This window comes from Aulonocara stuartgranti (assembly GCF_965226115.1).
Source record: "Aulonocara stuartgranti genome assembly, chromosome: 10".
Lineage (NCBI taxonomy): Eukaryota > Metazoa > Chordata > Actinopteri > Cichliformes > Cichlidae > Aulonocara > Aulonocara stuartgranti.
This window is the reverse complement of record NC_138946.1, coordinates 31,043,190-31,070,241: the sequence shown is the minus strand read 5'-3', so window position 1 is coordinate 31,070,241 and position 27,052 is coordinate 31,043,190. Positions and strand designations below refer to the sequence as shown.

Here is a 27,052-nt window from a genome sequence, read left to right as displayed (position 1 = left end):
GTTGAACCCCCTTTCATGCCCCTGTTTAGAATCTGTGAACCTGCAAACAAAACCAGCATGAAGCCCGTGTTGTTTATTAAGAACAGAATCTTTAACTTGTCGTTCGTATTTCCCACCAAGCATGGCACAACTATTCCTGATATCATCATCATCACCACCTGTGCGTACCATAAAATCAGAACCAAACCTGATTCAATCCTGCCCCCTTGTGACAACACTGAAATACAGAATATCACAGAGCCCAATGTTGATCATTTTTAAACTCCCAGGAAGAGAACCGTTTAAAAACAAAACTGAGTCACAGTAACTAAGAGATGTGTTCACCAGGACGTGTCTCACTCAGAGCGGAGATAATCTACTCACGTAAGAAAAAAGTGCATCGAAAACATTAGGCGTGTTTCTCAGTTATTTAATCCCTTTGATTTCAAAGAATAATTGGAATATAAAATGATTAAAATCAACATTTATAAACAAGATAAAATATGACAGGAATATAAACAGAAGGTGGGGGCTGCATTTACATTGTGCATTTATATTGTACATTTCATCGTTTATTCTGGTTTTACATTCTCGCTGTTGTCAGAGTTCACCAGTACTGATAAAAAGTAGAATCACAGGCCATTCATGAAAAGAGCAGAGCATGAACTGCGTGCCCTGTGAGGCCGAGAAATACTGCAGGAGCTCTTTGAGACTGATCAGGGTGAAGAGTGAGGCCAGAGAAGGGAAAGCTTGCTTTCTTTTATCTATCAGGAGACCAGGAGGTGCTGGTCTCCTGCTTGTCTTGATACATGGAGGTGCTCATTTAAGCTAAGAACAATTCCGATATTTTTATTTATTCATTTCCTTCAGCACAAAATGTGTGTTTTTGAAAACATTAGAAACTTGCCAGCATGTTTCTGTCAATTTAAATGTCTTTGAAATCTCCCCACCTCTCAACTCTCTCCTGCACTTTGAAGGTGACAAACCACCATCCCTACAGTCGTATTTACCAGAGCTTTATTAACTGTTTTTTTTTCCCCCTTGCTCAACTTCTATACATGTGAATTAGAACATGTCTTGCTGGCTTAAAGCAACACAATTCAGGCTGCGAGTCTTAATATTTCAACAGTATCTAAAAAGCCATCTGGTGACAGCAATCAAATCACCAGAGCAAAACAGCAGCATGGCGAAAACCCGACCCTACTGCCTAGGAGAGTATGAAACATACATGTTAAGCAGAAGACAGAAGGACAAGAAGATCCAGGGGCTTGCTTCGAGTGCTTCTCATTTTGTACTCATTAGTGTCCTCTCATAGTTTAGAAAAGCAAAGCAAATAATGGCACAAGAACTCCAATAAACTCTGCCTGACCTGCAGTTAAAAAGTAAAAGCAAAAGAACTCATTCTATTTAGAAAATGTTCTGGGATTGTTAATTTTCAAAATGTCATTAAGTGCTTAATATAAAAGAGAGGCCTTCAGTATACATTCACCACATCATCTAAACCTGCCTTTGTACTAAACCCATTTATTTACTGGTAGATAAACGTGGGAGCGCAGGGCGTAGCAACTCACCGTGGCAACTGTTCTCTAGTATTGCAGACATTTTGGCACCAAACCCTTATAGGCACAAAGAAGCATCCTCAGGAGTCTATACTGTGTTAACACGCATCTTTGTAAATAAGCGCAGGTGTAATACTATCTTTATTAGATCTGAAGTGATGCCAACTTTCTCCTCTTGACTCAAGTTCATAAACAGTGCTGAGAGCAGAAAAGAAAAGCACACAGTGCAAATGGCAGAGATGTTTCAAACTATCAGTGACTGGCAGCTGTAACAAAAGATGGAAGGGACACTATACTGTAACCTACTGAAGCATCAAACGTTTTCAGTGCTGGCTGAAACAAACTGATTTGGGTTCAAATGAATACTCTGTAGTCACGCCTGTTTCTGGAATGTATGAAAATAAGTCTCTTCCATTATAGTTTTTTTCAGACTGCTGTTTGGTTTCCTTGACTTATGTAAAATTAAGATGCAAAATGGAAATAAAAGCGTTTCTTTCCAGCAGAGGGCATGGCAGAAAAACATTACATGAGTTCATGTTCAAATTTCACATTCTTGTGAGCACACACACACGTGCCGTCACATGTATTGTTTAGCCAGTCATCATTAACTTGTCGAATGGCTGCTGTATCAATCTTCCCACAAAGTAAGTAGTTTAAAGGAAAGGCGGTGTCAGAAATACACCTCCAGATGGCTCTGTGCCATGTATTCTACATTCACACACACCTGCAAATGACATTTAAGTGCATCTAATGGGTGAAGTTCACCCCACTGAGGTGTACAATAAATGCCAAGGCATCAATTAAGTACTTACAAGCCAATTTTGTGCAGTTTTGAGAGACAGAGAAGTTAGCTGACACCATCAGTCTTAGCGTGGTAAACTCGAACCAGCTGGTACGCCAAGGTTGTTTGTTCAAATGAAAACGCTGAAAATTGCTAACAAATACAGTCCGACTCTGGTTTATCCATCCCCACCCTCACACACACACACACACACACACACACACACACACACACACACACACACACACACACACGCTCAGCACACTACTCCAGCTGTGACAAACACTGCAGTGCATTTTGTCTCAATGCAAACGAGTGATTTTCACATTAAGAGTTCAGACTGACGTCCGTGCGCTGTCTCTGTTCGGACGCTCGCTGCAGCACATGCTGGGTTTTAGCCGGTGTCTTCCTCGGCGTTATGGCCGAGGAACTTCTCTGGATTGGAGGTACCTTCAAAGCGCTGCGAGGCAATGGCGGCTTGATGAGACATACTCTTCCTCACAATGTCGCCTTTCCTCCACAGTGTGATCTCCTGGAAAAAATTAAAACAACATACATGGTGGTGTGAGGGGGATGTACTGTTGGTAAACTCTCAGATCTATAAAAGTTCAAAATATTAACAATTAACTAACTGCAAAATATCCTCAGATTGCCAGAAGAATTATAGTCTTTTTTTATTTGCCCCATGTGCTCTCATATTTACCAGTAATTGAATCATTCTCAGTTATAAACATTTCTTCCTCTCACATGTTTAACCCTCCTCAGTGCCTCTGTGTACACAGATTGGGGCGTGTGGCCTTGATGCCAAGACTCTGACACCCAATCAGCTTTGTTTTCCAGCTAGAGTCCCAGGACCATGATTGGACAGAAGCCCAGTCCTTGTACTGATTGATAACTGAGACTGTGTTTTCAGAAGTGCAGAACAGCGCACATACATTTTTCATTGTGCAAATGCTTCCTTCTTTTATTCATCTTGGTCATTATGAACTTTTATGCACAAGCCGCTATTATACTTTTTTTTTTAGCCATGAATGGATGCAAACATTTCCTCTGTTTTCTTCTTAACTTATTAGACAACAACAAAGAAACAGTACACGTCTCCCTGGAAAAGTGCAGTAAAGCTCACTTAGTTTTGCTGGTCTCAAAAAAAGGAAAAATAACTAAGAAAATCAGAGGATCAGCTGTGAACTGCTTCAACTGGGCAATACAGGGAGTGCAGAATTATTAGGCAAATGAGTATTTTGTCCACATCATCCTCTTCATGCATGTTGTCTTACTCCAAGCTGTATAGGCTCGAAAGCCTACTACCAATTAAGCATATTAGGTGATGTGTAATGAGAAGGGGTGTGGTCTAATAACATCAACACCCTATATCAGGTGTGCATAATTATTAGGCAACGTCCTTTCCTTTGGCAAAATGGGTCAAAAGAAGGACTTGACAGGCTCAGAAAAGTCAAAAATAGTGAGATATCTTGCAGAGGGATGCAGCAGTCTCAAATTTGCAAAGCTTCTGAAGCGTGATCATCGAACAATCAAGCGTTTCATTCAAAATAGTCAACAGGGTCGCAAGAAGCGTGTGGAAAAACCAAGGCGCAAAATAACTGCCCATGAACTGAGAAAAGTCAAGCGTGCAGCTGCCAAGATGCCACTTGCCACCAGTTTGGCCATATTTCAGAGCTGCAACATCACTGGAGTGCCCAAAAGCACAAGGTGTGCAATACTCAGAGACATGGCCAAGGTAAGAAAGGCTGAAAGACGACCACCACTGAACAAGACACACAAGCTGAAACGTCAAGACTGGGCCAAGAAATATCTCAAGACTGGTTTTTCTAAGGTTTTATGGACTGATGAAATGAGAGTGAGTCTTGATGGGCCAGATGGATGGGCCCGTGGCTGGATTGGTAAAGGGCAGAGAGCTCCAGTCCGACTCAGACGCCAGCAAGGTGGAGGTGGAGTACTGGTTTGGGCTGGTATCATCAAAGATGAGCTTGTGGGGCCTTTTCGGGTTGAGGATGGAGTCAAGCTCAACTCCCAGTCCTACTGCCAGTTTCTGGAAGACACCTTCTTCAAGCAGTGGTACAGGAAGAAGTCTGCATCCTTCAAGAAAAACATGATTTTCATGCAGGACAATGCTCCATCACACGCGTCCAAGTACTCCACAGCGTGGCTGGCAAGAAAGGGTATAAAAGAAGAAAAACTAATGACATGGCCACCTTGTTCACCTGATCTGAACCCCATTGAGAACCTGTGGTCCATCATCAAATGTGAGATTTACAAGGAGGGAAAACAGTACACCTCTCTGAACAGTGTCTGGGAGGCTGTGGTTGCTGCTGCACGCAATGTTGATGGTGAACAGATCAAAACACTGACAGAATCCATGGATGGCAGGCTTTTGAGTGTCCTTGCAAAGAAAGGTGGCTATATTGGTCGCTGATTTGTTTTTGTTTTTGAATGTCAGAAATGTATATTTGTGAATGTGGAGATGTTATATTGGTTTCACTGGTAAAAATAAATAATTGAAATGGGTATATATTTGTTTTTTGTTAAGTTTCCTAATAATTATGCACAGTAATAGTCACCTGCACACACAGATATCCCCCTAAAATAGCTAAAACTAAAAACAAACTAAAAACTACTTCCAAAAACATTCAGCTTTGATATTAATGAGTTTTTGGGTTCATTGAGAACATGGTTGTTGTTCAATAATAACATTATTCCTCAAAAATACAACTTGCCTAATAATTCTGCACTCCCTGTACAGAAACTGCATTTCTGGACTGGCTTCAGTTTTCAGCCCATGAACTTGCTGCCTGCCTGTAACCCTCACCCGCCAAGGGTTCTTTTTCCCAAACCGCAGAAAGCTCGTCCAGAGACACAAAGTCATTATAGATCTATAGTACGATATTTCTAGAGTACACATTTTCTTTACTATGTCTAAAGTGGTCATATTCCTAGATACTATGACTAAACACAAAGTAGAGCTCCAAGAACGACACAGTACTCGAAACTGCTTGAACCACAGCAGCTGGAACGTCATTAACAGTCACCTGTGTGAGTGAGCAGAAGAACTACAGATCTTGTGTGATCTCACTGTCTGTGTACCTGCTGTTTGAAATAGCGTCTTTCCTCTTCATCTATGAGGACCAGATTAAGGTAGTACCGCACAGAAAACTTCTTGTTAATGTCCCTCATTGTGGGGGTCAACTCATAGCCTGCCAGAAACAGCCTGATGGGGATGGACTCTCCTGTAGCACAAGACAAAATCAGGTTTAGTTTGCAACAAATGAGATCTGCTGCAACAAGCAGCAGAACCACAGACCATAAAAGGCCTCTGACCTCACCTCTGACGGGGGCACCATCCATTATTTCATACTTTGCTATGGTGTCGTTCTCATGGTAGACGTTAGGGCCTGTGCCAGTTGTCTCCCGCTTGATGATGTCAATCTCCATATGTCTGATCTTAATCCTCACTAGGAGGAAGTAAATCTTCCCTACAATAACATCTTTTAGGTGATACCTGCAAGCAGATGATGGAATCTGTTAATATTCTCTCTTGCTTTGATCATTTCAATTTCTGATTGCAAAGAAAAAAGAAAATCATACTTGGACTTATTGTACTCAAACTCTATGTGTAGACAGTCCTCAATGCCAACTTCCATCTTGATGGAGGAGTTCAGCTCGGGGTAGGTGCTGAGTGTGTGAACCACAAGATCCAACTCTTTGCTGATGTCGTTGAGTCTCCGGCCTACTGTCGCCCTGAGAAAGTAGCTGGAAGCAAATGCAAAAACATTTGGATACAAGAGAGGAGCATGTCACTAACAGCCAGTAAGCAGCATGTGAGGTTGCACTGACCAGTACACAGATTTTCATCTCTGTGTGCACAGCATGCCCCTCTTTAGATGCACTGTTGCATGCTGCAGGTATTGCTACAACAGAGAACACCAAAGTGTACAAGAAACACACAACTTTTACAAGTGAAGGCAAACTAATGTAGCAGTTTATCTGCATTTCAGATCATATTTTAAGTAGTTCTTTGTAACTGACGTTTAGTAAAGCAAGCTGGGGTTGGACCAGAGCACCTGAAGATGCTTTTCTTTACCACCAACGTTGTTGAAGAGGTAACAGCAAGTATTGTTATGGTTTTGCATGTCATGAAGTAATCTTACAAAGAAACTTCAAAGATATCTTTGAACTAGTTTGAAAACCTCACATGCAAATTTAATGGGAAAAAGAAGCCACTTGAAGATCTTCATGAGTACACACTGTCTCTCAATTTCTTAGTCAGGAGCACCACTTACTCAAAACATCTAGTTTCAAAACAGCAAGATAGTGATGACGAAAAAGCTCAACTAAAGACTTAAAAGTGGACCTTCCCGGTGCTTGAAAGTAGGGCTGGGTATAGTCACTGATTTCTATAACGGATTCAATTCTGATTCACAAGGTCTCGATTTGATTTAATTTAATTCAATTTTGACTCAGATAGTCAGAAATATTATTATTGTAATCATTTATCAGTACTGACACTTGTCAGACTTCATCAGAGGTGTGAGCATCACAGCAGATGCCTTTGTGTCAAAGTAACTGAAGATAAAACAGAAAAACATGAAGGCAATTTTCCTGGCCTGGCTTTTTATAGCAGATAAGAAAAGCATGAATCAATATATATCTGATGCTGCTGAAGTAAAGCAAAGCAAAGTTACAGAGGTTTTTATTAGAGATAAATCTAAGCGTTTTGTAATTTGGCATAATTTCAAAAAGCTTAAATTTTCTTCGGTAGTGAACAGAAGACATTAGGCTCTCTTGACAGAGAGCATTTTTTAAAAAACAAAAAACAAAGATGAGAAAATTTATAGCATTCTCACTCCTAAATATGAAGCAGGAAATTGAAGATGTATAGCTTAGCATATACGAATGAAATACAGGGTAACACCTCAACTGCACAAAGGTTAAGGAATGTCCAGCGTTATAGCACGCCATCAAAAACATGGAACAAGCCATTAACGATTCCACTTGCAGAGGACAGAGCAGAACTTACCGTAACTTGACGTTCTGACCAGTGTATGATTCGTAGGGTTTCTCCACATGTGTGAACTCAAAGTCAAACGTCTGTGACTGTGTGAGCTCCCCTGGTCGAGCCAAGTCTTTCACCAGAGACACAAACTCGTGATGATTCCCCCTGTCATAGTACATTTCTGGAAACACAAATTAACAGTGTCACACATTGCCCATCGCTGAAGTCATTTTAAACTCTTTTATCTGAGGAACTGCAAAGACAATTGTGTACTGACAGTCCTCACAGTGACCACTTCTCCCACTGTGCTGACACACTGACTACATGGTGCAAGCTGAATTTCAGTGAAATGACTGGTCAGAAATGAATTTACATACTTTATAATTATTACTGTTTGCTTTCCATTTCCTATCTGCTCACAACTATTTCAAAATCAACTGAGATACTTTAACATGCAAATGAAAAATGCTAATCATTTTAACCAACTGAAAAAAAGACTGACAGCATGATGTTTAAACTAAGCAACGCTGTTATTTGAAAAAATTTATTCTAAGTTTGTTTTTAGCGTGAGTAGCACATTTGAAACAGTTTGTGCAGGCCTGTGTTTGTTGCATCACTTCCTCTTTTAACAACTGTAGAGGTTTGGGAACTAAGGAGCGTGAATGCTGTAGGCCAAAATGCTTTCTCATTAGGGCTGCCACAAACAATTATTTTGATAGTCGACTAGTCACCGATTATTTTTGCGATTAGTCGACTAATCAGATCATCATCCATTGGACGTAAAACTACAGCTTATTGCACCAGCAGCATCTGCTCTTATATAACTATCATTAGCTTACAGCTTTAAGTGTTTAAGGTCTGTGCTAACTAAAAATAAAGACAAGATAGTTTATTAAATTTTAATGAAATTTGCAGATTGTTTCGGTGAAGTTTAATAAACTCCTTGCTATCTAAAATATAACAGGACACTGGAGTATATTCTGGAGCGTCTCACACTTCTGATAATCAGTTGTCTGCTTGACGTTTATTCAGCTGTGTAAAAACTAGAACTTTAATCTCAGACAAACTGATTTACTCAGGAACAAATAAAATACTAAAAAAAAGCCAAACAATAACATTTTAAGTTATCTAAGTGACTCATATATATTTAACCTGAGTAGCGAAAGACGGCGGTGGGTTTGAAAACGATTTGCGGGGAGTCCGGTGTTCTCACGGCGCTAGTGAGCCTAGCCCCCGGCTCGCTAACGAGCTAGTGGGTACCAGATGTCTCCGAAAACGTTGGAGCGCTTTTGAAAATATGTGGTGTCCTGATAAACTGAGCAGATATTTGAGGTTTACACAGCTACATTCTCGCCTGAAAATATGTTAAACGTTTATTTTGTGACCCAGAAAGAATAATAAGAGTAACATTAAAACTAACTAGCTGCCGCCATTGTTGGAAACTGCGCTGGGCCGCGCTATGAATTCTGGGACACAGCTGCTTCTTCTTCTTCTTCGGGGTTTAACGGTAGCTGACATCCTTGTACATGCAGTGCTGCCATCTTCTGTTTCAGTCCGTTATTACACTCTTAAATCCTGCCACTTATTCCTGCGTCTTTTGTGATCTTACAAAGCTTCAAACGACGCGTCGACTATTAAATCAGTCGTCGACGATTTTGATAGTCGACGTAATCGTGACTAGTCGACAAATCGTGGCAGCCCTATTTCTCATTCTTGCTTGTTAAAGCATTGCAGCTGCTTAAAAGTGCAGGACACTGTTTGTCATGTTCATGTTTCAGAATGTGTTTGAAGTTTCCAACAGGTGACAGGTTTGTACTGTGGGCAGGCCAGTTTAGCACCCAGATTCTTTCAATGCACAATTAGGAGTTGTGATCTGTGGAATATGATTTGGCTCTGTTTTGCTTAAATAACGTAGACATTACCTACAGAAACGAAAAATACAGCAGTGTATTCTGGTCCTAAACCTCTATATATACATTGCATGTTTCTAGAGTGCAACAAACAACAACCAGCTTGGATAGAGTGTAAACAAACAAATATGTAACTATATATAAGAAATGTCAGAGAAATCTGTTTGAGTTTGTCTGAGAGAGAGTAAAAAAAATATCCAGTGTAAGACTGGATATCTGCAGGGTTGAAACTACAATGTGCAGAACCATGGAATACAACACTTACTTCACCCTGCTGTGCGTTACCCGGTTATTTTATACCGGTTGTAAAAGGGAACCACCTGAGTAAAATAACCATTACAAAAGCTGATGTTTTAAAGAAGGTACATATAGGGCCAATTCTAATAACAGTCTGTGGCAGCATAAACCCTTATTTAACATTAAAATGCAACTGCTGGGATTTGCTAAAGAGGCATGGTGTCAGTTTTGTAACTGAAAGTTGTGGACAGCGGTATTTTTGCAGCTGGTCCTATGGCATATATAATTTCAGGAGGTGAATATTACATTTGCAGCCTGTAATTTAAACATTAAATCTAACACTGAAGAATTATGCCTCTTCCGGTTGTGATGCATTCTTAGATGAGTTTTATTTGGAATAAGAGAGAGGAAGAATAAATGCATAATTGGCACATTGGGTGAAGGGCTTAAAGCGGTGACTGCAAAGCCAAACTTTGGCTGTCCTAAACTCTTCACTGATTTCACATGCTGAATGGTTAGAGGTGAGCCCTACATCATACTCTCCTTTGCTGGGTCTGCTGGTTTTTTAGCTGCTAATTTGTGGTACTTAGCATTAATGTGGTGATTGCTTTAGTGAACTGGCTGGGCTTTTGTATATAAATATAGCCTAGTTAGTAGACCATCCTGTCTGACGGCCTCCGACTATGAATTATGGGATGGCACTGATCACAGCGTTTATCATGGCCGCCACAGAGACACTTCCAGGTCACTTAAACGGTATCATCTGATAAACACTGTTTTAAACACACAGACACAACAATACACAGTTCGCCGCACCGTCAGAAACGCCTTTAAGCAGTTTCCTTGAAACTCTCAGCTCTCAGGCTGCCATCTTTGATTGAACAAAAGTAAAAGTGACAATCACCTAATACTTCAGTTCTTACTTACATGTGATAATCTAGGCACCGAAAGTGCGACTTAACAAAAAGTGTACGTTACAGAAGATGTTTAAAAGAAGGGCCAAAGGTCACTGAGACGTAACGGCTCTCCAATGGCTGACGAGTCGGCTGACGAGTCAGCTGACGTCGCTCGCGCCCACATCTGTCACGAGACCCGACACTTCAAATAGACACTTGTTACTGCAGTACGGCCGAACTTTAAATGCGTTTCTTGTCACTTTTTACACATTAAAGCTGTAAAATACACCATGCTGATAGTCGTCAGTACATGTAGCTAGCTACCCAGTATTTCCTGTCACACTTTGGCTACTTCTGTCTGGGGCTGAATGTGGAATTCAGGCCTAGCAGCTGCTCACCTATCTGGCCGATAAACTCGATTTTGATGCCATTATGCTCCAGCCTCTTTCCCGGGTATTTGAGCGTAACGTTGACTTTTCCGGAAACAGTTTCCCCGTCGTAGAAAAGGAAATATTTGTCTTTCCTGCCGTCTTCGCTTCTGTGCTCAGCTTTCTTTCTCGTTTCGGCGTCATTCAGAACTATATCTATGTCCGCACTCTGACCAAAACCAAAAAAGCTCATTGCTGCTCGTTAGTCAAGCGAAGCCCTGTGGCCGGATCCCGCTGGAAATGCGCTGTCTTCCTAATGAAAGAACACACTGTAGTTTGTTCTCGGTTTGCCGCGAGGAGTCCAGCGCGAGCTGCTTCCCAGATTATTGCATATTTTGAGTTACAACCGCCTGACTACGCATGCGTCTACAGTCACGTGAAGGAAATTGTATTCTTTGTAGTTTGTTTCGTTTCTCTGTTCATGAATTTTTTTGACAAATTGTACTCTCGGTGCTAAAATGAAAAATTATAACGAGCAATATTTCGCTGAATGCCAACTTTTCAAACAATGGTAACCCTCCCCTTCACCCCACCTCTGCACCTTTCAGGCGCAGTATCAACAGGCGGAAGAAGCCACAACTCCTGGCCTCCTTGAGTTGCTACTGCCCCGAGTAAAGTCTTACAGGTGTTGGAATGTCCAATTTAAACACAATTTAATGGCCTTCAAATTATGATTGACCAAGATGTTCTTTTGGAGGCTGAGGCTGTCCCAGCGACCGTAGGGCAAGAGGCAGGGTACACTCTGGACAGGTCACCAATCTGCTGGCTAACATTGCCACACCTATGTCATTCAGATTAACCGGACTGTGGGAGAAACTCACGAAGACACGAGGAGAACAAGCAAACAACTCACAGAAACGCCATGGCTGGATGATGGGGTACTTGATGATGATACTGGGGTACTTCGTGCTGTGAGGCTGTGTGTGCTGCCCGCTTCTTAATATACTTGGTATTATTCTGAGTATAATTATGTTTTTGTTTATGTGGATATAGTACATTTGTACTATTCATCTACATTTTTTAACAAAATTTGTTTACATTTTTAGTAAGTGTGAGAAAGTGAGAAAAGAGTTTGATCAGAAGTTTACTTTGTTTTCCAAAAAAATTTTCTTTTTCTAATTGTACTGTCATGAACTTTAACATTAAACATTCTAAATATGAGATGCATCTTTTAAATGTGTTTTTAATATGTTAGTCTTAAAGTTTCTCGCTGCTTTTTTAATTATTTCCCACGCCTGTTTGTGTTCCTGCAAGCCTCAACTTTCTCTGCTTTTAAGATCTGGTTTCATATGGAATCATTTGAGTCCCTCACTTTTTGTGTTAGTGATGCAATCTGTGAAAGGGATCATGACTCAAACAGCCAAGTCAATTGGTAGAGAATGTTTGGTTCAGTTCTGATGGTCTGTGTTTATGACTCCATGCCTCAACTACAATGCAGTAGCTGTGTTAGCTATAGAAGGGTTACAGTTTGGAGGGGTATTACTGGTATACTGGGTATACTGGTACTCATATAACACCTTTCTACTCAGTTTAGCACTGAGAGAAATTTGTACTGCAAGTCACATTCACCCATTAACACACTCTCATACAGAGTTTATCTATGCCAAGCACTCTGTTGGGAGAAATTGGGAGACAAAATTGCATTGTGAGCAACTCGGGAGTACACAAAGATACTTTGAAAGGAAGAGTCAGGGATCTAACCACCAAAGCAGACGAAGGAGAATCTAATGTAACTGCACCACGATTCAGTAGGTCTATATTTTTTCCTTGGATTTGTTTGCTAAATTTTATTTCCAGTGTGAGGAAATGTGTCTCGCCTAATTCTTACAAATAAAAGAATGGTTTGTATTTTTATCCAAAGAGCAAGATTAATTTAACAATGAATTGCATCACTTCTCAATTTTGGTAGATTCACTGTTGCCAAGGTATCTGTCTCATATCAGAATAGGAAGAGGTTGGACTGGTACAGCCCTGGCCTGAATGAAACAGTATTGGAGCTTAGAAAAAACTTACTGTATAGAAACTACGTTTAGAAATGTACTAAATCGACTTGTGTAAGTATAATGATGATGCATTTCCATTCGTTTTTAATCCCCTCTGCTTTTGACTCATATTGACTGCATGTTGTACCAGTTTTAAGCACTAGAGGTCAGGAGTGCACAATTTGTAACATCCTTATGCAAACTAAGCTCATTGTGGTGTCTGGAATGACTGCAGTAACAATAAATCCACAAACACAAATCTTTTGCAGTCTGTTTAAATTTTGTCGTTCACTCGGTCTCTCCAATGAGTGGGGAAAAGGGAAAACTGGCTCCAGGATTTCCCTGGACCCGGTTCTCTAATGGCACTGCTAGAGGGCAAGGTTTAACCACAGCAGGACAGATAAACCTGAGAGCCCTCCTAAATTCTCAGGTTTTTGCAATTGAGCTCCTGATGTTTTGTGCCATTATTTAGCATTTAAAAAAAAACTATTCATGTGAAAAATAAATCCTCACCCTCATTGCAGGCACGTCATGTCTTTTTCACTCTCAGATTTGAACTCTTGGTGGGAAATCCTCTAAAACCTTTAAAAGCCAGCATAGTGTTGCTGTTTTATGCAACCTGTAGTTTTGGTAACATGAACCACATGCTTCACACACATCAGTCACAGCAGTGTTTCAGATATGAAGTGAGTGGGAACAGTTATTAAATTTTGTGTGTGTGTGTGTGTGTGTGTGTGTGTGTGTGTGTGTTGCTTTATCTCATTATGAGGCTAACTGCCTAATTAGTTCTGGTGGCTTACAAAGACAGATTAAAATGATCCTCTTTTTGTGAATAGCTTTAGAATCCAACATGAAAATAGTCAAACAGCCCCCTTAAGGCTGAGAGATAGAAATGTTCTTTTAAAACAATGACTCATTTTTGACAGCATTTTTCTTCTAAAATTGTCCTGCAACAGCATCACATGAATTGTGCAACTCCTTTTTGGACAAATGACTAAAAACTTTTAACAAGCTGATGCCTCCTAGCTGTCATGGTGCGACTCAAACCAATTATTTCTGTGACGATGGGAGTGTGAGGTGCAGCTGTAGACCCTGCTTGGACATGGACACATCTTGCCAGTGTGTCCTTCTGTCACATCCTACTGTGATATTTTCTAAATGGCCAACTTCCCTCTGTCAAGTATCATTTTTTCCCCTCACTGTGGTGTCTGCTCTGCATACACTGAATGCAGCCCTGTCCTCTGAAAAGTCCCTGAAAATGCAGAATGTTTGAAGATATTAGAGAGAAATGAGGTGAAGACTGGGCAGATTAACCAGTTTAGGGGCAAAGCATCTGCTGTGGGCAGAGGAACACCTGTGCTGTAGCTGACATTTATTTTAATAAAACATCATATAACAAATAAAGGTGTAAAAATTAAGTTGATGTTGGCTCCTCCACAGCAGTTATGGATCCACACACTATAGGGCCACAGGAAGGGATCCCTCATTATTTATTCATTTTTCCCCTTGCATTGGAAATTGTTAGATTTTTGTGGTCAGTAATTCTTTCAATCATTTGCTCTTGCATTAAATTTGCATTCAAATCTATGATGAACTCTCTGACTGTCAGCGTATTCAAACTGTGGAATGGTTGCCAGAAGTCCTCTTTCCTAATAAAAGTGGTCATTGCAAACTGAATATGTGGTCAAGGTGTGAGAAAGATGTGGCGTGGAAACGGCGGTAACATATGAATGTGAATGTGTGAACGCTAAACGGCATCACCATTGTTGCCCAGGAATCCAAAGACTCCTACTGGGTCCCCGCCCTCTGGGCTTGTGCACCTGGAGGTGGTTGAGTCTTCACATCTGCTGGCAGTCATTCATCACCTCTGCTATTTAAGGCTGAAGAAATCCTCCAGTTGACACCAGATTGCACTAGCTCTGGTAGTGTGGTTCAGCTCCTCGTACTGGCCCAGTGTTCAAGTTTGCCTTCTGCTGTTCTGCAACTCAACCTCTTCTCTGTGCAGAAGGCCTGTGTCGAAGAGTGGCCGAGAGACCAGTGTGGCAAGATTCCCATGAGAGAGATTCAGCGGACTTCCCTTTTGTTTGTCTCATTGTCTGAATACCTGTGACCTCGCTGTGTTGAAAAAAGCTGGTAAACTTCTATTCCGAGCCCAGCGATCGAGTCCAACTGTGAGAGCGAGGCCCGCCTCGAATAATATTGTAAAATATTTAAGATGCAAGTGAACAAATTATACAAGAAAGCGAAACAGGCATAAACCTGTGTGTGTGTGTTTCTGAACTCCTCACTTGTTTGGGTTGTAATCACACCGTGGCAAATGTTGCTGTTTTCCTTTAACACTGTAAAGGTCAGCCTGCTGGTTCTGAGAACAGATCTTCCTGCTGGTATAAATGAACCCCCGAAATGTAATCAAACTGCTGTTCCACTGACAATAAAACTGTAAGCAGCCATGTTTGTGGAACGTGTTGAGTAGAGTTTTGTGGACTGTGTCCTGCACACAGACGGCAAACAGAGGAAACCAGACACTTCAGGGTTTTTTTTTTTAAATTAGTTTTAGTGTGAAAGTGTCAGAAATGATTAGTAGTTACCTGTCTTTGTTTCACCGTGCTGACCAGAATGGCTACATTTATCTGTGAGCTGTATTTTTAATGGAAGAACCATGTGGGACACACAAACAGTGTTTTAATATCTTAACCCATTCTCAGTTAATAGTAACACACTTACATCAGTTTGATGCTGCACACAGCAAATGCCACCTATAGCTGTTCTTCTTAGTCTTAACAAAGAACATTAAGAACAAACTTTAAGGTTCACAAGTTTTAGTGAGTTCAGGTTTATCTAAATATTTAAAATGTATCACTCACTCACTCACTCACTCACTCACACACACACACACACACACACACACAACAAAACTAAAGATTTTTCCTTCATAATTATTTCCTCGGCCTCGTGCACTTCTTCCACTGTGGGTTCATGGTACTTCTTGTAATACTTCAATTGTAATTTGCTTCAGTGGTCCTCGTTCATCATTTGACCCAAGTAAGATCTCTGCGTGTTTGCTAAGAATTTTGAAAGACTAACTTAACACCATAATTTGCTGGATGTTGACTATTACAGTAGAGTTACCAGTACAACTAACCACAGATGTGTTTCATCCTATTAACTGTTAGAGGAGTAACACTGACTCACATGCTGCATGACTTTCAGAGCAGCGTTGTGTGCTTTGTTCAGTGAATGAACTGAGTGTGCTACATTTAATCACAATTTGAACACAGGGCTTGCTGCCTTCTTAAAAGTAGGTATTTTTTCATCCTTCTGCCTGACGATAAAGCCAGCACTGATTGATTTTACTGTGAAATAAATAAAAGTGTTCAGTAGCTGTGATGCAAAGGATGATATATTATCCTCTCTGGGCTCATTGATTTTAGTGCTCTTTATCCAGGAACCTGCTGCCAGTTGGCACAGTCACCAGAAAGGAACAAGAAGGCTTTTTGCAGTGTGGAAAGTGGAAATGGCTTAACTCCCACTAATAGATTATGGCTTTAGATCAACAAAGAGCAGTCGGTGGGATATTGGATGGACCAATAGGATTTCTGTGAACAGTGGGGGGACTGTGGAATAGGCCAGGAGGATTGGAACAAGCAGTGAAATGACAAGACTGGCAGTGCAGATCTAGAATCCTCACTACACTCACACCATAAATAGAAAAGACACAAAACACCTTTGTGATATTAGAAGTGAGTTTTATTTATTATCACAAATAGAGTGGTTCTAAAATGAACAAAAAATAACCCAAGCAGGCCCCAAAAAGACATTCTGCTGCGTGTACATTTGGATCAGAGGATCAGGTACGCTGTATATCAGTCTTCCAGCAGAGCTGGATCACTGGAACGCAGCCATCCTTAAACTGAAAGACAGCACAGAGTGAACCTGCCAGTATAACCTCCACCATCACTGCCTGGAAACAGCCTGCAGACACACTCGCTCAGGACTCCCTGTCGAGTCAGTGCAGACCTGTGTAAAGATGCGATACAAGACTTCTTTGCTGTTTGTGAGCTTAACTGTCCATGAACTCTGGATTATAAACTTCACTTACATTTTGCAGAGTCCCAGCTCCTTTATCATTGAATGGGTCAGCTCTTAATTTCATCTTCCTTTCTTGTAGATTGGTGCCGTTCTTAACGCTACACAAGGTTGGTGTTTCCTGACACCAACTGTGCCCCCTCGTTTTTGTACAGGGTAAATGTTTAAACCCGGGATGTCGGACTCATTTTAAATCAGGGGTCACACTTTGGTCTTAAGTGGACCAGACTAGTAAAAATTCCCTTTCTGTAAATGTAAATAAGTGTAGCTGCACATTTAATCCCTGCAATATCTCAGTATACAAAAAAGAAGTGCAATTTCACCAGCACGTCTCAGTTTTACTACATGATAAAGAAATGCTGCTCTGTATAATAAAAACACATGCTAGCATGACTCTTTGGGCTTAAATTGTAAAAAAGCAAATGTGTAAAATGACAGAAAAAGTTCTGGTTGCTCATTGACCAGACTGTCCTGGAGAAGAGCAAGTTTTTGTTAATTCACAAAAAAATGTCCAGTTTTACTTACTTTACCATGGATACAGGCTTTTGTACTTTAGATAGTGGAAAAAAAGCAGTAACTTTTCTGTCATTTCATTATTTATTTATTACTTTGATGCAGTATGAAAGACTGTGGGAGAGGTCTTCACCCTTAGGACAAGCTGCAAAATTTATGAAAATACATTTAAAAGTCCGAAACGTGTGAAAGATGTCCAGCGGGCCGGTGTTATGACCCTGAGTATGACACCCCTGGTTTAAACAGTGTTGTGAAGACCTGAAACATTTCCCCGCCAGCACAGAGAAGAATAAATAACATACACAAAACAAAAAGAAAAAAGTCAGTACTGACTAAATTGGTCTTTCAAATTTTCTTTAGGGATTTTATTTTGAAATACCAATCAGTGTTAGAAAACCTGGATAAAGACATTATAAACCAGAGCTCACAGAAACCGCCCTGCTGTGGGTTTCAATCTGTTTTTTTCTAATAGTGCTACATGTCTTTACTAAAAATAATTCCCACAATATAGAGGCACTATTATTTTTCACTTCAACGCATCTACAGCTCCAAATCTATGTAAAAAGCCATTTACAAATTTGCAGATATGTAGGGGAGTGGAGACTTTTGGTGTCATCATTCCTCTCAAACGCCGCGCTTGTGGTTAAAGAAAAGGAAAATCACGAAGCCGTGACTGCACGGCAGAAGCTAGAGGTGGGACCGTGCACGTGAAACCGCACTAGTCTGAAGCCTGAAGGCACTTAAGAGGAATGAACTATGCACAAATGACGAGGTGAAATGTCTGATTCTCACCACACTGTGCAACTGCAGCAGGACTCATTTGTGACCTTATTTGGGCTAATAGTACACTTCCACAGTGGAACACGTTAGATTCAGTGTTGATGTGCAAATGACCGGCAGATCGTCTCTACCACGACTGATAATTGGTTAACATTTGACCGCATTTCCTCTGTTGAAAACCTCGAGCACAGCTGAACAAGAGATTCTTCTTATCTGCATGAAGGTTACAGCCTTTAAAAGTCTGGTTAGAGAGCGAACACTGAGGGAGAGAACTGTTTGTTCTCAATGCTTTTAAAAAACTGCCTCAAGAAGCTCTTGCTCACGTGTTCTGAATGATCTGATAAAATGCTACCCTTCTTTCAGTCCTACAAATGGAAAGAGTTTCATATCGCCTCAAACGGGAGTTTTGAAAACATTTTTTCACTTTACATGATCTTGCGAAAGAGAAAAAACAAAACAAACAAAAAACACCAAATAGCTATTTACAATTAGTACAAGCGTTAACCCTCCAGACCCCCGACAGCCGAATCTCACTGTAACACTGCTGTCAGCTCAGTTCTGTTCACCATCAGCTTTGCTCAGAAAACCAAAAGGCTTCAACTGAAACCTGAAAGATTTATTTTTCTCTCCAATTAAAACATCCAGTCGCTAAACCCAGGAATAAACCAGATGCAGGTCTGTCGTCGTGTCATGTGTTTCGCTCTGTTCTCCACCCGGCTTCAAATCTTGCTGAAAGGTCTGAGACGCAGAGCTTTGAGCCTGAACAGGGTCTTTTATTCTGAATACTAAATCACCATGCTGAGTGACTGATAAGCGCAGAGTTGCTCCTGGGACTCTTCTAAAATGTGCTTTTGCACATCTGGTGAAATCAAACACACAGTTGTGAGTAAGCCACTGGCTCCGGTGGCTGTGTCACACAGCTGGAACACAAAGCAGCTGTGCCATGTGTAGAAGTTAACTCTGTAAAAAACGCTGTTCCAGCATGTGGTCTACCTCATGTTGTTGGGACTTTCAGTACCAGCTGAAGATTTAGTAGTTTAAATAACCCGCTAACAGCTTTGTCTTGATTATCAGCAGAAACTATTTTAAATACCATTTACTTTGTCAACAGTCCACAATCATTCTTGTCTATCTTCTTTCGGGGTCTGGAAGGTTAACATACAAACCCTGTATTAATATTACTATGATTAATATAGTGAAGAAATCTACACATGTATGACAGCTAAACTCGACAGCAACTTCAATATATACAAGATTAACAGCGAGCAGAGAAGGACACTTAAAATCAAGAAAACGCAGCACTGATCGTGTACAGTGTTTCACAGCATTTGACTGGCACTCTTCAAAGCATCTTACTAAGACTATCTACAAACATCAACATGGAAGTCTGTCATGACACAAGCTGGACAATCCCAGCCGACAAATTCAATATGTAAGACCGCCGATATGCTACTACGAGCCAATTTTCACTTGTTTCTTTCATCTGCAAAGGTGTAAATGCTTACAACTTTATGCAAAGGGGTTTGTGTTACATCATCTCTTTTAATCCCACCCCCAAAAACAAAAAAACCCCAAAACATGTTAGTCATTTACAAATACTTAAAAAAGTAAACCTTTATATATAGGCATTTTAAAATATATTCCATCAAAAATAGTCTGACAAATTTTAACAGTAGAAAAGAAATGTTATAGAAATGACAAAAGGTTTGAAACTGAATGCTGCCAGCAGACAGAGCTGTCATGATAGACTGACTGTTCTACTGGACACAACAAACACGTGACTCCTGCTCGCCGCCTGCTTTAGAGTTTAAAACCATGCAATCACTGTAACTGAAGAACGCCAGAATTTAGCAAAAGAACTCGGTTGAAGATAATAAAGTTAAATGAATCTCAGTCCCTATGCGCATACTATTTTTTTTTTTTTTACACATTATTGTCATATGAAATCCCACCACATTTGGCAAGCTTGTGTAATTGGATTTCAGGCATGCTGAGAGCTCGGTGCACGAACTGCGGCAGCTCCGTGGTCGGACAGTGTGGAGGGCAGACCCGTGTGTCACAGCTTTCACTCAGCACAACAGCCCCCGTCGTCTTTTTCAGATCACAAACGATGACTTGTGTCGGAAATCCCCCTGCAGACAACACGCAGGAAACAACTCATCGTTATTACATTATCACACGGCGCCAGAGCGCCATTCTTTCCACGCTTCTCCTCTCAGTGTGTTTGCTTGTCTATTTGGCACAAATCGTAATGTCCAGGCTTTCTGCAAGTTCGCTTAACAGTTGAGATTTTTTGGACCTTTCTAGTGCTGCATAATAGAAAAACAACATTCTGCCAGCTGAGGGGAATTTAAGTGAGACAGGTGTCGGAAAACAAACTCTTTTAGTCGACTACGACATCAGCACTGCCTGCCGTGAAATGATGGCTCTCATTGTTCCCAGCAGACTCCCGTGTTCAGTGTTGCTGAGCCGATACCTCACACAGAATCTGAATTTAACTTTTCAAAGGTTCTTCAAAAAGTAATATGATGAGGGGCAGAGAGGCCCTGTTTTCTCTGTTACAGGCAGCAACACGATGCTAAGTATTTGGGTAGCTGTTGCTTTCAGACCTGTGCAGACCTGGAGACTAAATACAGCAGCGTAATCACTGCTGTCAGCATGCAGCACACTGTAGTTACAGTTACAGGCGAGTCCTTCAAATGAAAGCTTTGAGAAAGCAACCAAGTAGTAATACTTTCATTTCTTTTCTCCAATCTTTGAATTTAATTGAATTCTGTTTTCATAATGAATTAGTGACAGAAACAAAGTTTGTCTTTGGACACTTTTTTACTCACTTTCTGTCCGGTCTTTGTACCTGATCACTTTTATTGATACATGAATCATTCAATCATAAATATTAGCACCTAACTGGAGCAGTATAGCAGACTGCATTTTCACTTTATTTGCAATTGACGTTTAGCAACAAAATGCCTAAAAGTACAAATGGCCACACAGCCAGACTATCTACTAACCTCATCCTCCGTCCTGACGTAGTCCACTCCATCTCCTTTAGCTGGAACTTTGTAACTAAAACACACAAAGCACATCCGGTTTTTGGGCGACATGTGGAAGTGGTGCTGGTTACAGTTACATTAGTAGTCTGGAATCTTACTTGTTCCCCGTCTGCTGTTGGCTGGAGAAGTAGCCTTGTTTGTAAGCACAGCAGATGCCCACCGTTATACATAAGAGCACAACGACCACCACCAGCACTCCCAGGATGATCCCCACTATGTCAATATCATCTGTGGAGTTCAAATGCGAGTAAAAACTTAAACACTGACGTTTGGATTCCTTTCAACAAATCTAGTACTATCTGCATTCAATAAACACAACAGATTTATTTCCAAAGGAAACATGCATACTTACACACTTCCATCTTCTGGGGTGCACACTGAGTGTGCCCTGCATCATTCTTCGCTCGACAATAGTACTCGCCTGCGTCTTCTTTCCTGACTGAAATGAACTTCTGTGTGAGACAAAAGACAAACCTCTGCTTAATGCAAACTCCCTAAGTGAAGCTCATAGTCTTTTTTTATGCAGATGTTTTATTCTAATTAATATAATAGATAAATATAGGTGAGTGGAACTACGCACAGGCAGCTGTTACAGAGGGAAACAACTGTAGTGACCGTTACTGTGAGCAGAGGGGACAGACAGGTAGAGATTTGCATTGTGCAAATACAGAGACAGTGCCATGAGCATGTGAAGAGATGCAAGATAGGAAAATTAAACAGACTGCTGTCTGCTGCGCACTTTGGATTCAGCGAAGGACGGAGTTAAAGCTACATCTTACACATATATATATATATATATATATATATATAATATTCACCCTGGTCATACAAGTGAAACTTTACATTTAAAAATGACTGGGCGTCTTTTGGATCATCAGTGTGTGGTAACTGCACGGACATTCATGCCCCTCAAGTTATTCTAAACATTACACATTAAAATGATCAAATAAATGTAAACACACTGATATCAGTGATTTCAAAGTGAAGCGTAAAGTAAAATAAAAGCATCTGTTGAGTTTGTGCCCACCTCTCACACACACTTATAACGCTAAGAATAATTCTCAGACAAATTGTCATCTTCAAACAGTTACCGTCACCCATTTTCCAAGTGTTAAAAAAGCCTGAACGTCAAAGTACAGGTGTTAACATTGCAGGTGGATTAGGTGTCTAAATACATCGAGAGTGCAGGAAATGATCACGATGACGTGATCCAAACATTAAAAATCAAACTTGGACTGAATTTAAATACAACTGTTTAAGAGATTAAGGTATTTTAACCTGTAAATATTAGTAGAGCATTACAAAGAGTTTCAGTTCCAGCTTTTTAAAGAGAATAAAGCTGACACTCCCCTTCTGAACTATTTCACCAGTTCCAATCTCTGCATCAGTTGGCTGCCATTCCTCTCCCATGTGGAAATAGCAAAGGAGTGATTACTGTGTTTACAGGGAGCACTCTAAAAATAACGAGATAAGAACAGTAGAAAAAAACATTCCTTAAACCTCCTTAGTTTACAGCACTGTCGTCCAGTACGTTCACTTAAAGACAAACGGTGAGCGTGTGTCACATCTTCGCTGTGCTGTAAAGCAAGAGAGAATAGAGGAATGTGCAAACGAGGACAGCAGATTCCCCTCATGGCTCAAGCCCTCTCACGCCATCAACTGTCTCCCCAAAATATCTGCCTCCACCCCTCGGCGTCAGGCCACCGTCCCTGCTGCCCCGCCCTTGGCGCTCATATCTGCCCTTGTCCGAGCACACGCACACACGAGTACTAACCAGAGTTCCTGTTTCTGTACTGAGCGTGTATGAGGAGTTGAAGAACTTGACACTGGTCTTTGGGTCATCGGGGATCTCCTCCATGTTCTTGAACCACTGGTACCGAGACTTGGGGAAGCCCTCCTCCTCCACACAGCTCAGCTCAGCCGACTTCCCCAAAGGCACCGATTTCGGGACGCTGCACTTTGGCACAACTGGCTTCACTGTGGGGAAACAGAACATACGATGACTGTCGCTGTAGCGAGTGTTTGCACAGATGGGCTTTTCTGCTCTGTAAACAACGGGGAGAAATAAACCAACACAATCGACACGACGCTGCTGGCTTTATGACTCTGAAGGTTAATGTCACCCTGACCCTGATGTTTGACTGGACTGCCAGGATTGACAGGGAGTGGACGGGAACGTGATTTTCGCTCCATGCCAGAAAACGCCACCAAAACACGCGGCGCTTGCTTTCTTTAGCACTGCAATTCCGAGCAGATGCAGTTTCAGAGGTTTCCTTTTATAACCTAGAACACGCCTTTGCAGCTGGGCAGGTCTGGTCACAACGCATCCTCACATGTATGCCAAAGGGTTGGTGCAACCTACAACACGGTTTCATCTTACAGCATCCGACGTGCGAATCGTTGAGCGAGGTCTGTCCTTTTGAGGGCGCAATGATGACTTGCTTTCTGTGTTTAGAAGCATTTTCTGGCAGTTATCAGTAAGAGAGAGCGTGATCAGTGGCGCAGGCAGGTTAAAGTACCTCTTACAACCAGGTCAATCAGAATCTCATCAAAGGCCTTTTGGTCATCTGCAGCAGTGACCTCACATCGATACTTGGCTGTGTCTGATCTCGTGGCGTTGGTTATCAGTAACGTGGCAGGTTCTCTGATCACTGCTCTGTTCTCAAGGTCACCTGCCAGAATAAAAACACAGCAAAGGTGAATATTTAAAAATATGTAACATATAGAAACTATTTACAGACTACTTCATGTATTACCATAGATCTTCTTGTCAAAGTAGACATAGCTTGGCCCCCCGCTTGTTATCTTCTTCCATTCAATTCTGGGATTGATTGTGGAAATAGACTCAATCACACATGATAGCTCAACTTCTGTAAGCAGAAACGGGAAGTGATACGAGGACATTAATTCAAGATCAATGACTGGTTTGTATTTTTTTTGAGGGTCGTCAGTCTCGAGCTCTTACTGTCAAACTCATTTGTCCACGGTGAGGCATTATTTGTCTTCAGCACGACTGCCAACACGCTCAGGTAGCCTGCAAAGCAAGATGAAGAAGGCAACATAACTCTCCAGACTGTCATGATACAATACCAGCTGATGCTGGGCTTGTTTTTAACACTCATCTTAAATTTCACTGACACAATAAAAGGGAACTTAAATGTCAATTTAAGTTCCCTCGTTCTGTTAATATCTTCCCTTTTTAGCTGTATTGGTTAAACCACTGTGTGTGGGTGTGTGTGTGCTGTTTCTATGCACAGTGCGGGGAGGCATGTGCCCTTTTCAGGGAAACCTCACCAAACCAGTAGGTCAACAGCTTGCTGAGCCCTACTCTCTCCCTCTATCCTTGCTTCTACCTTCCCCTTCCTCTCTCTCTGAGCCTGATGCTGCCAGTGTTGGACTAAAAGTGCAAACAATGGGCCATGGATGAATCATCTCGACAGCCTTTGGTCAGCAAATTAATTCACACAAAGTCATTTCCATGTCAAAGTTAACTTACCAGCCTGCTCATCAACACTTGCAGGGAGATAAAATGATGGCCTGGCTCATGGATGCAGAGTCACCAATAATCTATTTTTACTAAATTTGTTTATTGAACAAACACTATCGAGACGCTGCAATCATATCTAGTACTCTGGCTCACAGTAAACAGGCTACATAGAGTCCAGACATACAGTTGTGGTTATATACTCTCATAGGCATGAATATCCTGGTAATTTGGGCTTTTAATGATTTCTTTGAATTGTTCTGTTTTCTTCCAGGATGGAATGATTATACAGCTTTAATGGCTTTAAAAAATAAGATTTGGTTGCACAGGTTTGAATTTATTTTGGATTTTCTCAAATATACAGAATGGCCAAAGTATACTTAAACAGAGGCTCAAATATAGGCCTACATCCCTACTAATATTTTGTTAAATGTCCCTCAGTATGTTGTAGCTTTTTTCTGGCCTAATTCTAGCTGGATATTTGGTCACTCTTCTTCGGCAGAATTGGTAGCACTCATTTAAATTGGTTGGTTTTCTGGTACGGACCTGGCTTTTAAGTGTAGTCCAGGCATTCTGGGAACTTAATGGTATCCATTCCAAAAGCAGTTTTGGGATTACTGTACAGCTGGAAGTCCCAGCTGTCACCAAGTTTCACCGGCACAAAACAGTTCCAAGGTATGATGCACAGTGTTGCTAGGTTTGAAATCCTCATCTTTATGGAGGATGTGGCTCAGCTCATAGAGTGGGTCATCTACTAGTCGGACGGGCGGTGGATTGATCGTTATATAAAAGTGCTTGGGTATAGATCAAAGTACTGTAAAAATGTGTGTGTGATTGGCTAAGTAGTAGTAGAAAGTGTGTGCAAACGTACATTGAAAGGTGCAACGTTACAACTTTATTAGACCACTTTTCACAAAAAACAAATATTTTACAAATCTGTTAAAAACTTGTGGAAAACTAAAAATGACTGCACTAACATGTTTTTCTACACAAATTTGAGCCGTCACGCACGACTTCTGTTATCTTGAAATCAAGATAACAATATTTAGACTTACTGCTTGTCTATTACAGCACGGCGAGGAAGCCAAATGCAGCTCCTGCTATTCTTTAAAACCTTTCCCCAGTCTCTCCACCCAATCCCCTGTTTAAAGTATTTTTAAACCCACACCTAAAAGTTGCAGAAAATATTTACAGTTGGTGCAGTCAGTTACTAATTAGTGGTTGAAAGGGTGTTGGGCCTCTCAATCAAAGAAACCTGCTCAAACAGGGATAACGTGACCTCCACCAGCTGTCATCTGGATGCACAGCAGTGTGTAGGGTCACCTGCTAAAGCAGACAGGATAAGCTGATTAGCCCACAGTCTTCCCGGAGATCATAACAAGACGACAGCTTGTTTTTAGCTGCTGACTGTTATAAAACCTTGTCAAAGAAACGGTTGCACCCATGTGTGACAATAAGCTTAATTCTAGGAGTCCCGTTTTGTGCACCAGGCTCACACTGAGACTAAATATGGCTATTTTAGCATCGAGTACCGTTATAGGCTACTAATTTTGCATAGCCAGGCTACGCTCATCATATGAAATTTTACACAAAAACCAGGATGATAACAGACGGTTCTTTAATTAGAAAACACTGTTTCAAATACTCCTTCACTCACATATTTGAACTGCTAAGAAGGTCAACAGCAAGACTTTAAATTCAGCTTCAGGGCGCTGCTTTACAACTTACCCTGAACTCTTGGTGGCAAAGGAAGGGAAAAATAAAGCAGAAAAGATGTCAAATGCATGCAGACTCACATTCAAAGCTATTTGAAGGAAAATGTTCAGCAGTACAACGGCGCTCTGGACTGTAATAAATATTAAATAAATACAGAGACATATTTGATTTTTTTGCTTGTGTTACACAGCAACACAGAAGGCAAAGTTTGGTCCCAAGTGGGACAGAGTTGTCTTCACAACACCAAATGAAAAAAAGTTTCCTACAGCTCCAGAAAGTATGACTGAGAACTTCAACAAAGAGCAGCACAAGAGCAGAATTAGAGTATGCACTTTTTCACAGAAATGTGGTAATCCAGTGAAAGCATGTCGCCTCTTTAACTTGTACTCCACCGCGCTGCGCGCATAAAAAGGCTGTGCGCAGAGCAGAAATGCTTCCCAGCCTCCACAGTTACTGAGAGCTCCTCGTACCTGAGCTCGGCTCTTGTTATTTCATTTGATGAAGAATCACTGAAGGGTAATCTTTGCTTTACATGTGCAGTGCAACGATGACTGAATCCAGAGCTTCTTCATTCATGCATGCACTATATTTACTGACAAAAGTTTGTACACGTGATGGAATGCCACTGCTTAATTCT

At 41.1% G+C, this 27,052-nt stretch overlaps 2 protein-coding genes across 2 annotated transcripts in view; both read right to left on the bottom strand.

Moving 5' to 3' along the window:
- Positions 1 to 392: 392 nt before the first annotated feature.
- On the bottom strand, positions 393 to 11,174 carry vps26bl (vacuolar protein sorting 26 homolog B, like). Its single transcript, XM_082549852.1, has 6 exons — positions 10,772 to 11,174; positions 7,355 to 7,511; positions 5,923 to 6,087; positions 5,661 to 5,836; positions 5,422 to 5,564; positions 393 to 2,851 (listed from the first exon to the last, which is right to left on the bottom strand). Exons 1-6 carry the CDS (start codon positions 10,992 to 10,994, stop codon positions 2,714 to 2,716), a joined length of 1,002 nt encoding a protein of 333 aa, XP_082405978.1. The 5' UTR covers positions 10,995 to 11,174; the 3' UTR covers positions 393 to 2,713.
- Positions 11,175 to 16,508: 5,334 nt separating this feature from the next.
- LOC309715809 (junctional adhesion molecule 3B-like) overlaps positions 16,509 to 27,052 on the bottom strand; it is a 50,002-nt gene continuing 39,458 nt past the window's right edge. The window contains exons 2-9 of the mRNA XM_082549255.1: positions 24,181 to 24,249; positions 23,972 to 24,085; positions 23,735 to 23,887; positions 22,990 to 23,192; positions 21,568 to 21,667; positions 21,314 to 21,443; positions 21,174 to 21,228; positions 16,509 to 20,294 (exon numbers count right to left, since the gene is read on the bottom strand). Of these exons, the coding sequence (XP_082405381.1) occupies positions 20,259 to 20,294; positions 21,174 to 21,228; positions 21,314 to 21,443; positions 21,568 to 21,667; positions 22,990 to 23,192; positions 23,735 to 23,887; positions 23,972 to 24,085; positions 24,181 to 24,249 (860 nt within the window). The 3' untranslated portion in view covers positions 16,509 to 20,258. The remainder of the gene's footprint in view (positions 20,295 to 21,173; positions 21,229 to 21,313; positions 21,444 to 21,567; positions 21,668 to 22,989; positions 23,193 to 23,734; positions 23,888 to 23,971; positions 24,086 to 24,180; positions 24,250 to 27,052) is intronic.

What these genes read in the sequence shown, in the direction of transcription:
- vps26bl (XM_082549852.1), bottom strand. Translation starts at nt 10,994, where the DNA reads ATGAGCTTTTTTGGTTTTGGTCAGAGTGCGGACATAGATATAGTTCTG. An exon ending in CGAGTTTATCGGCCAGATAG is followed by an intron (nt 7,512 to 10,771) that starts GTGAGCAGCTGC and finishes TTGTGTTTCCAG; the next exon opens with AAATGTACTATGACAGGGGG. An exon ending in GGATGGTGCCCCCGTCAGAG is followed by an intron (nt 5,565 to 5,660) that starts GTGAGGTCAGAG and finishes CTTGTGCTACAG; the next exon opens with GAGAGTCCATCCCCATCAGG.